The sequence below is a fragment of the Benincasa hispida genome, chromosome 11 (genome assembly GCF_027475165.1).
Source record: "Benincasa hispida cultivar pf3 chromosome 11, pf3_genome.v1.1, whole genome shotgun sequence".
In the NCBI taxonomy this organism is placed as follows: Eukaryota; Viridiplantae; Streptophyta; class Magnoliopsida; order Cucurbitales; family Cucurbitaceae; genus Benincasa; species Benincasa hispida.
Genome location: NC_143488.1, coordinates 76,670,594 through 76,682,008, shown reverse-complemented (window position 1 = coordinate 76,682,008; position 11,415 = coordinate 76,670,594). Strand labels below are relative to the sequence as shown.

The following is an 11,415-nucleotide window of genomic DNA, read 5'->3' as shown; positions in this document are numbered from 1 at the left end:
AAACCAAGTTACCATATTGAGTTGCCTTGTGACCTACATATTAATCCAGTTTTCAATATTGTTGATTTGAAATGATATTATGCCCCGGATGACTTTCATTTAGCTTATTAGCTCACTTGAGGACGAGTTTGATTTTGGGAGGGGTGGATTGGTGTAAAGTCGAGCCCTTTTGTAAATTACTAGTTAAAAAGGATATGAGTTAGTTATTACTAATTGTTAGTCGTTATGTCAGTTAAACATCTTGTAATTAATTTCCTCTATAAATAAGATCCTTCTCTTCCATTTCAAAAGAGAGTCATTTTCATTCAAGAATTAGTCTTTTGGTATTGGACCACATCCCTTCCTGTTGCACTCATAAAAAACCAATTAGGATGCAACAATTTTTGGTTGTTTTGTAGGGCTAGGTGCTATTATTCGAAATTTGATGAGATAGATAATGCTGGTATTTGAAGCTTACTAGGATATGGATGATCCTGTTGAATCATTAGAAACTTAACTCTTTTTAACGACACTACTATCGCTATTAAAACTAGCTTGCATCTTATTTGGGATAGATCAGAAGATGTATTTGAATGAATTGTAATGTTTGATTGATGCTCTTCATTCAAAACAGAACAACGATTTCATCCACGGGTGTCCATTCATTAAGTGTGGAGGAAATACTATGACTCATGATCTTGCAATTCACACTCATCTTTGGCTGGTTTTAGTTTTGGTTTTGGTTTTGATTTTGATTTTTACACTTAAAAAAAAAAAAGTAAATTGTATAATTTAAGGTTAATAAAATAAAACAAAAATTCGTGTGAGGTCAAGTCTACTACTAGCTATGAGCTCGAACCGACCCGAATCCATGGCCGCTTTCATTCACTGTCTCGAGGACCAAAAAAGTTCCATTTAACTTACTAGTTATTGGCATCCTCCTTCACTGTTCTTCCTGTCACCGGAGCCTCCATTTGGGGCTTTAATCGTTCGGTTTCCAGATGATGAACGGCGGCGGCGGCATCAAAACGGCGCTTCTCAATCCCAAAGCCGATTGTTTTGGGTTGAGAACTGCATTGTTTCATTCTACGCCTGTCCTCGACCGCAAAAGACGCAATCATTGGGACTCTGTAAGTTCCTTTTCTGATGCATGCCTGCAACTGTTTCTCTTTTGGCTGTGGTGCTTTCTTTATATGTATAACAATAGCGTGGATGAGACCGGAGTTTTTTCCTTGGATTTTTCTTTAAGGAATAGTTATGTTGTATTGTTCAAATTAGTGTAATTTTGGCTTTCCTCGCCCTTTTTTTTTCCTGATGCGAAACTAAAGATTTTGTCATTCTGCATATTGATTTTGAATCTCCTGGTTTGCGTGGTGAATTTTGTGAATCTAGGCTTAGTTGGGCAGGGTTTCAGAGGCGGCAAAAATGTGTTTGATAGAACCATTTCTGAATCTTTGAGTAACACGAACTCTTAAAATGTGGGATTAAATAACAAATCAGCTTTACTACTATTGGGCCTCCAGCTCCCCGTAGCATTCACCCACCAACCGCCCAAATGAATGCCCTATAAACAAGTTGAATGTAAGGACTTGTCAGTTATTAATCACGAAACTGATAAGTTAGATGATTTGGGGACAAGTCAACTATATTTTCTTTATTGAATTTTCTGAATGATGTTACCTATAGGGTTGCTTGTTGGCAATTCCGTTTGATTTAGTAGAATTTGGGTAATAATGCCTCCTGTATTTTTTAACTTCAAAACTTCTGAATAGTTTGATATGGAGTTTTTCTATATCTCTTCGAATTTTAGATGCTAGGCTGCATTAATATGAATATGCTTCTACTTTTCTATGCATGTCAGAGTTCCCTTCATGGTGTTTGATATCTAACAAGCCATTGGATGTGTACCGAATTGGCTGCATCTGTTGAATTTGACCAACTTGGGACGTTTGAGAGTCAGACTTTATGAGATTTTTGGCAAAGAACCATTTTGGGTCTTTCCCAATGCGATGCCAAATTTCCATGTCTCAAATCTTTATCAATGAGAAGTGTCATTGGTAAAGAGACTGCTGGTTTAGTTTCTTACTGAGTTGATTCAGTATTTCCCGATCGAATACTAATATCCCAATGGTTATATGATTTGAGTTTGTTTATTGGATCTTCCTTGGAATGACTAAATGACCTGAATATTAGTAAGGTAGCATGAGATGCCCTTGGATTTCTAATATGAAATGATCATACTTGATTGAGAACAATTCTTACTTAAACCTTGGGAATGGGAGAAGAAAGATTTCTGGCTTAATAAGTGGATAGAAAGCTGAACTTCGAAGGATAAATTTCCAAGCTTATTTAGTGTAGCTATAGACTGCATAGGGACAGTGGGCACCTAAGGTATCCAAATGGGTGAGTTTGGTCCATTCCTCTTAGCAGAAATTTGCTGTATGAGAATGAGTTGATGGCATGCCTTAATGGCTATTCACCAAGTGAGAGGGAAAATTACAGATGGTGAAGTGTTCACTCTTTAGGTTTAAGTAGATTTCTGCAAAATCCCCCTTTTTAATTAGCCAATAGACTGCCAAAGTGAATTTGGCTCAGTGGTATTGGCATGACCTTCGTCCCTAGAAGTCGGAGGTTCAATCCCCCACCCTGTAATTAGCCAAGAGACAAGATGATACGTTGTTTAAAAGAGCATAAGGTTCATTTCAACACAACACCTTGTTTTGGGGATCACTATTGGATCTCGACTATTGTTAGGATTTAAAATTTAAAATGTTATCAGTACTGTTACAGTAATAATAATGTATTAACTTAACAGTTGTAACAGAACTAATAAATGCTGGTTCTTTGTAAATTTGTCACTAGTTTCTTTTTTAGTCCTGTATCCCCCCTCTTCCCAACTCATATGGGTCGACATTTTTACAATAAATGCTGGTTCTTTGTAAATTTGCACTAGCCTTTCAATGATTAAGGCTCTGCTTGGGTTTATATTCTTTTCAACTTATTATTGTTATGTTGTAACCTGGATACTAACTAGTTATTCAAAATGATGCTCCCTATAGTGAACCTCTTTCTTTATATTTTGTACTAATATTCATACACTTTTCTGCAGAAATGCAACCATTACACGAAGAGTTTTAGAAGGATTAATTCAAAACAAACATTGCTGCGCAATGTCAGTGCCTATGCAGAATTCCTCTTTCAGGTTGAATAAGTTGCCATGTTAACTTTGCTAATCGATCCTTTTCCATTGTCATGCATCTTCATTGAAATCAGGTTTCAATACTCATTTAGCTCATAGGAGATAGCGTTCCATTGATAAGATTCTATGAATTCGAGTTCTATCTTTGAATCGTGAGGAGGCTCTTCTCTTTTCTGGTTAGAATCTCAAAGTGGTTAGAATCTCAAAGATGAAGTCATTCCTCTCTTATGATGCTAGAATACGAAGGAAGAAATTAGAGTTTTCATCACCTTTTTTAATCCATTTCAGCAACCTTGCTCATTTGACAAGTCTTCTCAGTCGCAGTTCCAACTTTTTAATTTTCAGTTCCTGCATCATGCAAGGTCATTTTTGTGCTTGTGGCTTAATGTTGTTGGGCATGTTAACTGACAAGTAACATCTGACTGATGATCTTGGAGATCCTGATCATAAAAGTTCAGGACATTTTCGTTTTGACCAGAATAGTACCAAATATGCTTTTACTTTCAAAAGGATTTTTGCATCATCCTTATTGCTTTTTTGGAGTTTCAGAGTTGGCAGGATGAGAGTGAGGCGAATGATCCTTCCTCGAGTAGAGGCACTTCATGGTTTAAAAGGCAGTACTCATTTAGGGGCTCTAAAAAAGATCGGAACAACCAGCGACCACGGTGTTGGAGCAGAAGTAAGCGACCTCTTTATTACATATCCTCAAGAATACTAATGTATATTGGCACTTTTTTTAATACAAAAAAAAAAAAAAAAAAAAAAAAAACCTTCAAACTGTCTAGTCGTTTTACCATGTAGAAGCTGAGGAGTTGTAACTCACAATGGTTCGCAAGTAAAACAACTAGTGAGACATGAATTGCAACACGGTTTCATTGACAATGATTTATAAAAGAATATATTTCTTTTTAAGTTCTAAGCGATGAATTTTTGGATGAAATTCTAAGCCTTGTCTTTGGTTAGTATCATTGGTGGTGGCAGTATTTCTATTTCGGATCTCTTCACCATTTTAAAAATCATGTTGACTAAGTTTTCCACTGTTGGTTTTATTCCATAATGGTGTTAGATTGAACTCTCAAGCTTCTTTGGGATATTATTTAGAAAATAGTTTAGGGGGCCCCGTCTCGTATTGATTTTGTTTTTAGTTTTCTGTTTTTGAAATTTATGCTTGCTTTCTCTTAAATCTCATGCTATAGTTTTCACATTTAAAGAAGAAACACTTGAATTTTTAGTCAAATCTAAAAACAAACTGCTTTTTGAAAACATTTTTTTTTTCCTTTTTTGAGTTTTCAAATTTTGGTTTAGTTTTTTAAAACATTGGTGGATAGTGGGAAACTTTAGTAGTATTTATAAACTTAATTTTCAAAAACCAAATGGTTAACAAACGGAGCCTTCATGCTATTGCTTCCCATAGATGTTTATATTTTTAAGAATTAGGATCAATTGACCACTGTGAAGGTTCAGCATGTTGAAAATTTAAAACACTATTCTTTCAAAAATGAAATTAAAATCACTATTCACAAATCTTAGAAAAGAAAATATAAAAAATTCACTATTCACAAAATCTGTGATTTAAATTAAAGGTTACTTTAATTTATTCTAAGAAAATAAAACTCATCCAGTTATCTCTGAATTTTTGTTCGTATTCTTCCTCACCAGGTTTTGAGTTTACTGAAGATGATCCTGATCTTGAGACTGTCTTCCAATCTGCATTTGGTGGAAATCGGTCTTATTACTGGTCTTTCATTAATGAAGAGAATCCTCAATGGAGGAGCTCAACAAATTACTCAAGTAACTATGGGAGATCTTGGAACTGGCGACATAGGGTCCATGAAGATTCTGACTCTTCTAATGAAGATGAGGATTCAGAGGCAAATTTGGTGTCGCATAGGCTTGCTCTTGGACTACAAGCATCTGGTCCGCTCAAACTTGAAGATGTTAAACATGCGTGAGCTTTCATTCTGATCACTTTGACTTTGCATCACACAAGTGTAGCATATTCTATTTTATCTTTGATTGAGAATCAGAGATGCTGAAAGGCTCTTCTTGAATCTTTCCTTTTTCTTTTTGTATTTTTTCCACTTTATGAAACTTTTTTCCTTCCATTTTAGGTATCGAGCATGTGCAATGAAATGGCATCCAGATCGTCACCAAGGTTCCTCCAAGGTAATAGTCAAGTAATTTAGTTTGGTTAGCATGTCCATGTCCGATACGTGACAAACATTTGGACACTTTGATACTAGTTAGCAGTGTTATTGAGGCGACTCCGGGCGCACGCCTGAGGCGAGAGGCGAGGCGACCGGAGCCCTCCACGCCTTATGTGGCACTGAGGCGTGCAGATTGAAGGAGGCACTCGCCTTGCCGTGCCTTGGCCAAGGCGTGCACCTGGGTGAAATTCTTCTTTCTTCTTCTTCCTCTTCTTTTTTTTTTTTAAAAAAAAAAATTATAAACGTAAGCCCACGTAAAAGAGGCCCACCAAATCCATGCAACCTAATATTAAAATATACAACCAGCTATACACGAAAAAGCAAAAATCAATATAGAAAGACATGATTGTCTCTTCCTATTCTCCACGTTTGGGCTAGTTTTTTTATCTTTCAAGTTTGAAGTTCTCCTTCTCCTGATATTCTGAGATTCTTCCAAAAAGAAGGGAAGACGTTTTCTACAACTTTTCCCATTCAAGTTCTTTGGCTACAATTTTGAAGGGTAGAAAAAGCAATAAAAAAGGTTATTTTTTTTCTCTCCATTGTAGATCTTCTCGACAGATTCGGAGTGGTTTCATCTAAAAAAACCAAAGGCTTTTTTTCTTAAATTTTTTTTTTTTTATTGTAGTATAGTTGTTCTCTTCAACTTCTGTGGGTTTATAAAAGGAAGCATTTTTTGCAGTTTTCATTCAACTTCTTCAGCATTATCTTCATTGTTTTCCCAAAAAGGTTGATTTTTTTTTTTATTATTTTTGTTTTTCAGCATACTAGTTGTTTTTCATGTTCAAGTTTTTTTTTTTCAGATTTTCAGTATGTCGTTTCGTATGCCTTTTCTTCTGTTTTTTTTTCTTTTTTTGTTTTTCATATTCAACTTTCTTTTTTTTTCAACTTGTTTTTTCCCGATTTTATCATTTTCGTTTTTTCAGTATACTATTTTTTTTTCAGACTTTTAGGATGTTTCGTATGCTTTTTCTTCTGTTTTTTTTTTAGTTGTTTAACTTTCTTTTGAACAAAATTAGTTTTTTTCAATATACTTTTTTTTTTCCAACTTGTTTTTTTTTCTTTCTTTTTTTTTTTTTTCCAGTGTTTTTCATATTCAACTTTTTTTAAAAAGATTAGTCTTTTTTTCTTTCTTCAGTATACTTTTTAAGTTTTTATTCAATTTTGAGTGGAAACATTTCTAAAATAGGCTTCTTCCATTTTTTTTTAAAGTTTTTTGGTTTATTTTCATTGGTTTATAAAGAATGGGAGAAGGAGAGCAAAAACGGAAACATCCCGGTTGGTAATATGTCATCTTAGAAAACGAAAAAGATACGAACACATGTAAATGTATGTTTTGTGGAAAAATCACAAAGGGTGGCATTTTTCGGGCAATACAACACTTAGTGGGTAGAAATCGAAATATTAAAGTATGCTTGAAATGCCTTACCAATGTAAGAGAGGAATTGAAAGAGTACCAAATGAAGACAAAAGCAAAGAGGGAGGAAAGCAATGCCCTCCCCAACTATGGTGGTGCTTATGATTTGAATATAATTGATGGAAATGAGATGGAGGATGAGATGGAAGTTGGTGGATGTGGATCAAGTATCGGAACATCTAAAAAATGAGCAATTCAATAACAATCACAACCGCAAGTACATCCATCACGAACTAAAGGAGCAATGGGTAAATTTGTATATCTAAATCTAGCCAAGGTAGTTGATGAGCGGAATAGATTAAAGAAGCTGAAGCAATCAACCATCACCGAAAAATACAACAAAGAAGGGAGAGATGCTATAGTTCAATTTATCATGCGTTGGATTTATCAAGCAGGTATTTCTTTGAATACAATTGGGTTGAAAAGTTTTCAAATAATGATTGAAACCATAAGACAATTTGGACCTGGGTTGATACCTCCTTCTTATCATGAGGCTAGAGTGACATGCTTAAAAAAGGAAGTAGAATATACAAAAAATTTAATGAGCAACCATGAGGTTGAATGGAAAAAAAAATTGTTGTTCTTTGATGTCTGATGGGTGGACTGATAGAAGAGATAGAACCTTGATAAATTTTTTAGTGCATTCTGCTGCGGGGACATTGTTTTTGGAATCGATTGATGCATCTTCATGCATCAAAACTGGAGAAAAAGTATTTGAACTCTTGGATAGCATGGTGGAAAAGATAAGAGAAGAGAATATTGTCCAAGTTGTGACTAATAATGCCTCAGCTGACAAATATTTGGAAGCTAAGCGGCCACATTTATATTGGACACCATGTGCTGTCTACTGTTTAGATTTGATATTAGAGGTCATTGGAAAGATCGATTAGATCAAAAGGTGCCTTAAAAGGGCTGTAGCACTAAGTGGTTTTATTTATAATCACATGTACATACTTAACATGATGAGGGAGTTTACCAATCAACATGAATTGGTGAGACCGGCGGTTACACGTTTTGCAACATCATTTTTGACCCTCGCAAGCATCCATAGGAATAAAGCGAACTTGAGAAAGATGTTTATTTCTGATAAATGGACGACTTCCAAATGGGCAAAAGATCCAAAGGGAAAGAGAGCAGTCGACACCATTTTGATGTCAATGTCATCCTTTTGGAACTCAGTGGTGTACACTTTAAAGACATCTGGACTATTAGTTCGAGTACTTAGACTTGTCGATGGTGATAAACTTGCAATGGGATATATCTATGAGGCGATGGATAGGGCAAAAGAGGCCATTAAGAGTGGGTTTAATGATAATGAGATGAAGTACAATCCAATTTGGGAGATTATTGATAGAAGATGGGATTATCAACTTCATCGACCATTACATGCTGTTGGCTATTATTTGAATCCATCACTTTTCTTTGACCATAAGGATAGAATTACTCAAGTTGTTGAAGTCATGAGTGGTCTTCTTAAAGTTGTACAAAGATTGATACCATCTACTAGTGATCAAAATCGATCCACGATGGAATTAGAGTTATATTCTGAAGCCACGATGGAATTAGAGTTATATTCTGAAGCTAAAGGCATGTTCAGCCTTGACTTAGCAATCAACACAAGAAAAGTTAAGACGCCAGGTAAGGACTCACATTCCCTATTACATTAATAATGTATGTGTATATAAGTATGTTATTTCTTCTAAATCATGTCAAACGTGTGAACAACATCATGGTGGGCTCTTTATGATGGTAGTACTCCAGTTTTGCAAAAGTTAGCCATGAGAGTCCTTAATCTGGCGTGCAACGCTTCTGGGTCTGAGCGCAATTGGAGTGTTTTTGAACATGTAAGTGATCGTTTTGTTTTCCATATTATTAATTTAAAATTTAAAACAAACTTCTAATTCCATATTGGTTAATAATTTGTAGATTCATACGAAAAAGAGGAACAGGTTGGAACAGAAGCATTTAAATGATCTCGTTTATATAAAGTATAATCAAGCACTTAAAGAGTGCTTTGATTTAAAGGATCAACTTGATCCAATCTCCTTAGACATAGACGAGAGTAATGAATGGTTGGTCGGAACATTGGATGAAGAAAATAATGAAGCTGAAGTTGATAATGAGCTAGTTTTTGATGATGATGACCTCACTTGGGGAGATGTAACTCGTGCTAATGGCGTTACAGAATCCATCACGTATACTAGATCAAAAGGAAAGTCAGCTGCCTCTACCTCCACTTTTAGAGTTCAAAAGCAAACACCAATTATACAAGTGTTTGGTGATGAAGATGAGGACGACGATGAAGAGGAATTAGACATTGAGGAGGACAATGGCCAAGGGGGAGGAATAGATGAAACCTTAGATTTAGATGGGGATGATGTTGAATTTGACGTTTGATCATGTCTTGAACTTTTACTTTTAGAATTTTGTTCATTTTTATTTATTAGATTACTATTATTAATTTTTGAGGCTTTGACATTTGTATATAAACTTATGTTTTTCTTCTACACGTATTATATATTTATTTATTGCCGTTCGGGCGTCGCCTTTTTGTTGCCTCTTGCCTTGAGGCGATCAAGGGACTTGTCGCCTTGAGGTGTGCCTTGCGCTTTGAAAATACTGCTTGTTAGACACATATCAAAGACTCGTTAGCACAATAGATATGTGTTACAAGCTAATTGTATAAAATCATTATAGGTCCAACATTTGTTAGACATAGTGAATCCTTGTTAAATACTTAATAAATACATAATATTATAGGACAAAAATAATAAAATCTGAGAGTGAAATGCTTCAAACTCCATTTCTTAAGTGCATATAAATACATACAATTGTGCCCTAGATTTTCATAAAATGATGCATTTCTTTGTCGTATCCGTATCTCTGCTATATAGGTGGTAGCACTACCATGAACCTCCTCCTCGATGTCTTGAGATTGAATAGGAAAGTTAAAACTAACATTTGTTTGATCAATTACTACTTTGTTTCACAAATCTACCTTAATATTGATAGGGTATTACCATTGGTGCAACGATTACTAAGCGTAGATCCATCAGTACTGATCGATTACTCAAATGCAGGTGATGGCGGAGGAGAAGTTCAAACTTTGCAGCGTAGCATATCAATCATTGTGCGACAAGTTAGCGGTAAATTAAGGATAGCATCTTCCTAACTTTCATCTCCATCCAACCAATTGCAGATCATTAAAGATGATGTCACACACATAGGAACCTTTTTCTTTCATATCTCGATTAACAATTTTGTTGATGTGATAATTTGTCATATTTGAAGACTGAAGTTTTTGGTTATTAGTCTCTCTTCATTATTGTCGATGGTGGCCTTGGGTGCTGCTGTTTGAATGGACAAGGCATAAGGGTACTACTGTATCCGTTTTTATGGCAGAGTTATCTATAATTATAGTAGTTAAACTCGTAAAATTTACAACTGTTTTTAACTATATTGAACTTGTTAAGTTTTTAGTTTATAACATGTCTGTACACTCTGGATTAAGAAAATTTTGAAAAATACACATGTAGAGTTTAGATCTATATCACTCCTTTGACGACCTTGAACAGGATCCGTTCTATAGGTTGTACAACTGTGTTCTTGAGTTCTAAAAAGATCTATATCACTCCTTTGACTGTCCGGTGGTCGGTAATTCTTTGGTTGATAAAGTGAAAAAAAGGGATCTTGCCACCTGTCCGGAGATTTACCTGGAATTGCTTCTTTGTCATGGTTAATATATCTATTGAAAATTTCTCATCTTTTAGTTGAGAATATATACTTAAATTTGAGTGCTACTATTTTTATTTTATTTATTTATTTATTTTTGTTGGTATTAACATATCATATTTTTTACTATTCTTTTTTCTATTTTTTAAAAGAAATTTATGATGGCAAAAAAGCATAATTTTCTTAGAATTCAAATGCATGGGAAGTTGAGCTTGCAAGTTTTTTTTTTTTTTTTTTTTTTTAAAAAAAAAGAAGTTTATGTTGAAAACACTTGTTAAACACTCATTTTAATCTTTTAAAATTGAATTATTAAATTTATTTTTAGAAAGTGACGAGGATGCATTAAAATCAACCTGTAAAGTTGAATCAATTTTAATTTTAAACTTTTAATTTTATCCATTTGCATCAGGAGTGTTCAAAAACTCGATGACCCAAAAAAAATTGATCAACCCAATCCAACCCATTTTATGGGTTGGGTTGCTTTAGAGGTTAACCTAATATAATCCAAACCAACTTGAATTTATTATTACCTTTAAAATATATTTTTTTTATTACTTATAACATAATTATTTATAAATATATTGATTTTAATTTTATTTAATTCCAATATTTTTTTGAATAATTTATTCTTCAACAACTTTTAAAAATAATTTCTTTGCACTCTAGAAAAAGAAAATTTTCACTATTTAAATTGAAATTTAGTTGTTAATCTTAATTCAATATATGAAAATAATTAAATAAGATTTTTACATATTTATGTTGTGTTTCTTTTTATTAGAACAAAATTTTAAACAAATGACTTGATTAAATTGAACCAACCCAACCCAAATATTTCATGCTTGTGTTGGGTTGGGTTCATTTTTTAATAAGGGTTATTTGAGTTG

At 34.1% G+C, this 11,415-nt stretch overlaps 2 protein-coding genes across 2 annotated transcripts; both read left to right on the top strand.

Annotated features, from left to right (window-relative positions):
* Positions 1 to 606: 606 nt before the first annotated feature.
* LOC120091865 (Chaperone DnaJ-domain superfamily protein) lies at positions 607 to 10,236 on the top strand. Its single transcript, XM_039050014.2, has 6 exons — positions 607 to 1,109; positions 3,089 to 3,181; positions 3,728 to 3,857; positions 4,838 to 5,126; positions 5,290 to 5,344; positions 9,880 to 10,236. Exons 1-6 carry the CDS (start codon positions 981 to 983, stop codon positions 9,952 to 9,954), a joined length of 771 nt encoding a protein of 256 aa, XP_038905942.1. The 5' UTR covers positions 607 to 980; the 3' UTR covers positions 9,955 to 10,236.
* On the top strand, positions 7,744 to 9,335 carry LOC120091866 (uncharacterized). Its single transcript, XM_039050015.2, has 3 exons — positions 7,744 to 8,437; positions 8,553 to 8,643; positions 8,726 to 9,335. Exons 1-2 carry the CDS (start codon positions 7,744 to 7,746, stop codon positions 8,573 to 8,575), a joined length of 717 nt encoding a protein of 238 aa, XP_038905943.2. The 3' UTR covers positions 8,576 to 8,643; positions 8,726 to 9,335.
* Positions 10,237 to 11,415: the final 1,179 nt, after the last annotated feature.

Bases quoted from the DNA above. Each gene is read 5' to 3' on its own strand.
- LOC120091865 (XM_039050014.2), top strand. From the start codon at position 981: ATGATGAACGGCGGCGGCGGCATCAAAACGGCGCTTCTCAATCCCAAA. The intron at 1,110-3,088 runs GTAAGTTCCTTT...ACTTTTCTGCAG, and splicing joins GACGCAATCATTGGGACTCT to AAATGCAACCATTACACGAA. The intron at 5,127-5,289 runs GTGAGCTTTCAT...CTTCCATTTTAG, and splicing joins CTTGAAGATGTTAAACATGC to GTATCGAGCATGTGCAATGA.
- LOC120091866 (XM_039050015.2), top strand. From the start codon at position 7,744: ATGTACATACTTAACATGATGAGGGAGTTTACCAATCAACATGAATTG. The intron at 8,438-8,552 runs GTAAGGACTCAC...TTATGATGGTAG, and splicing joins AAGAAAAGTTAAGACGCCAG to TACTCCAGTTTTGCAAAAGT.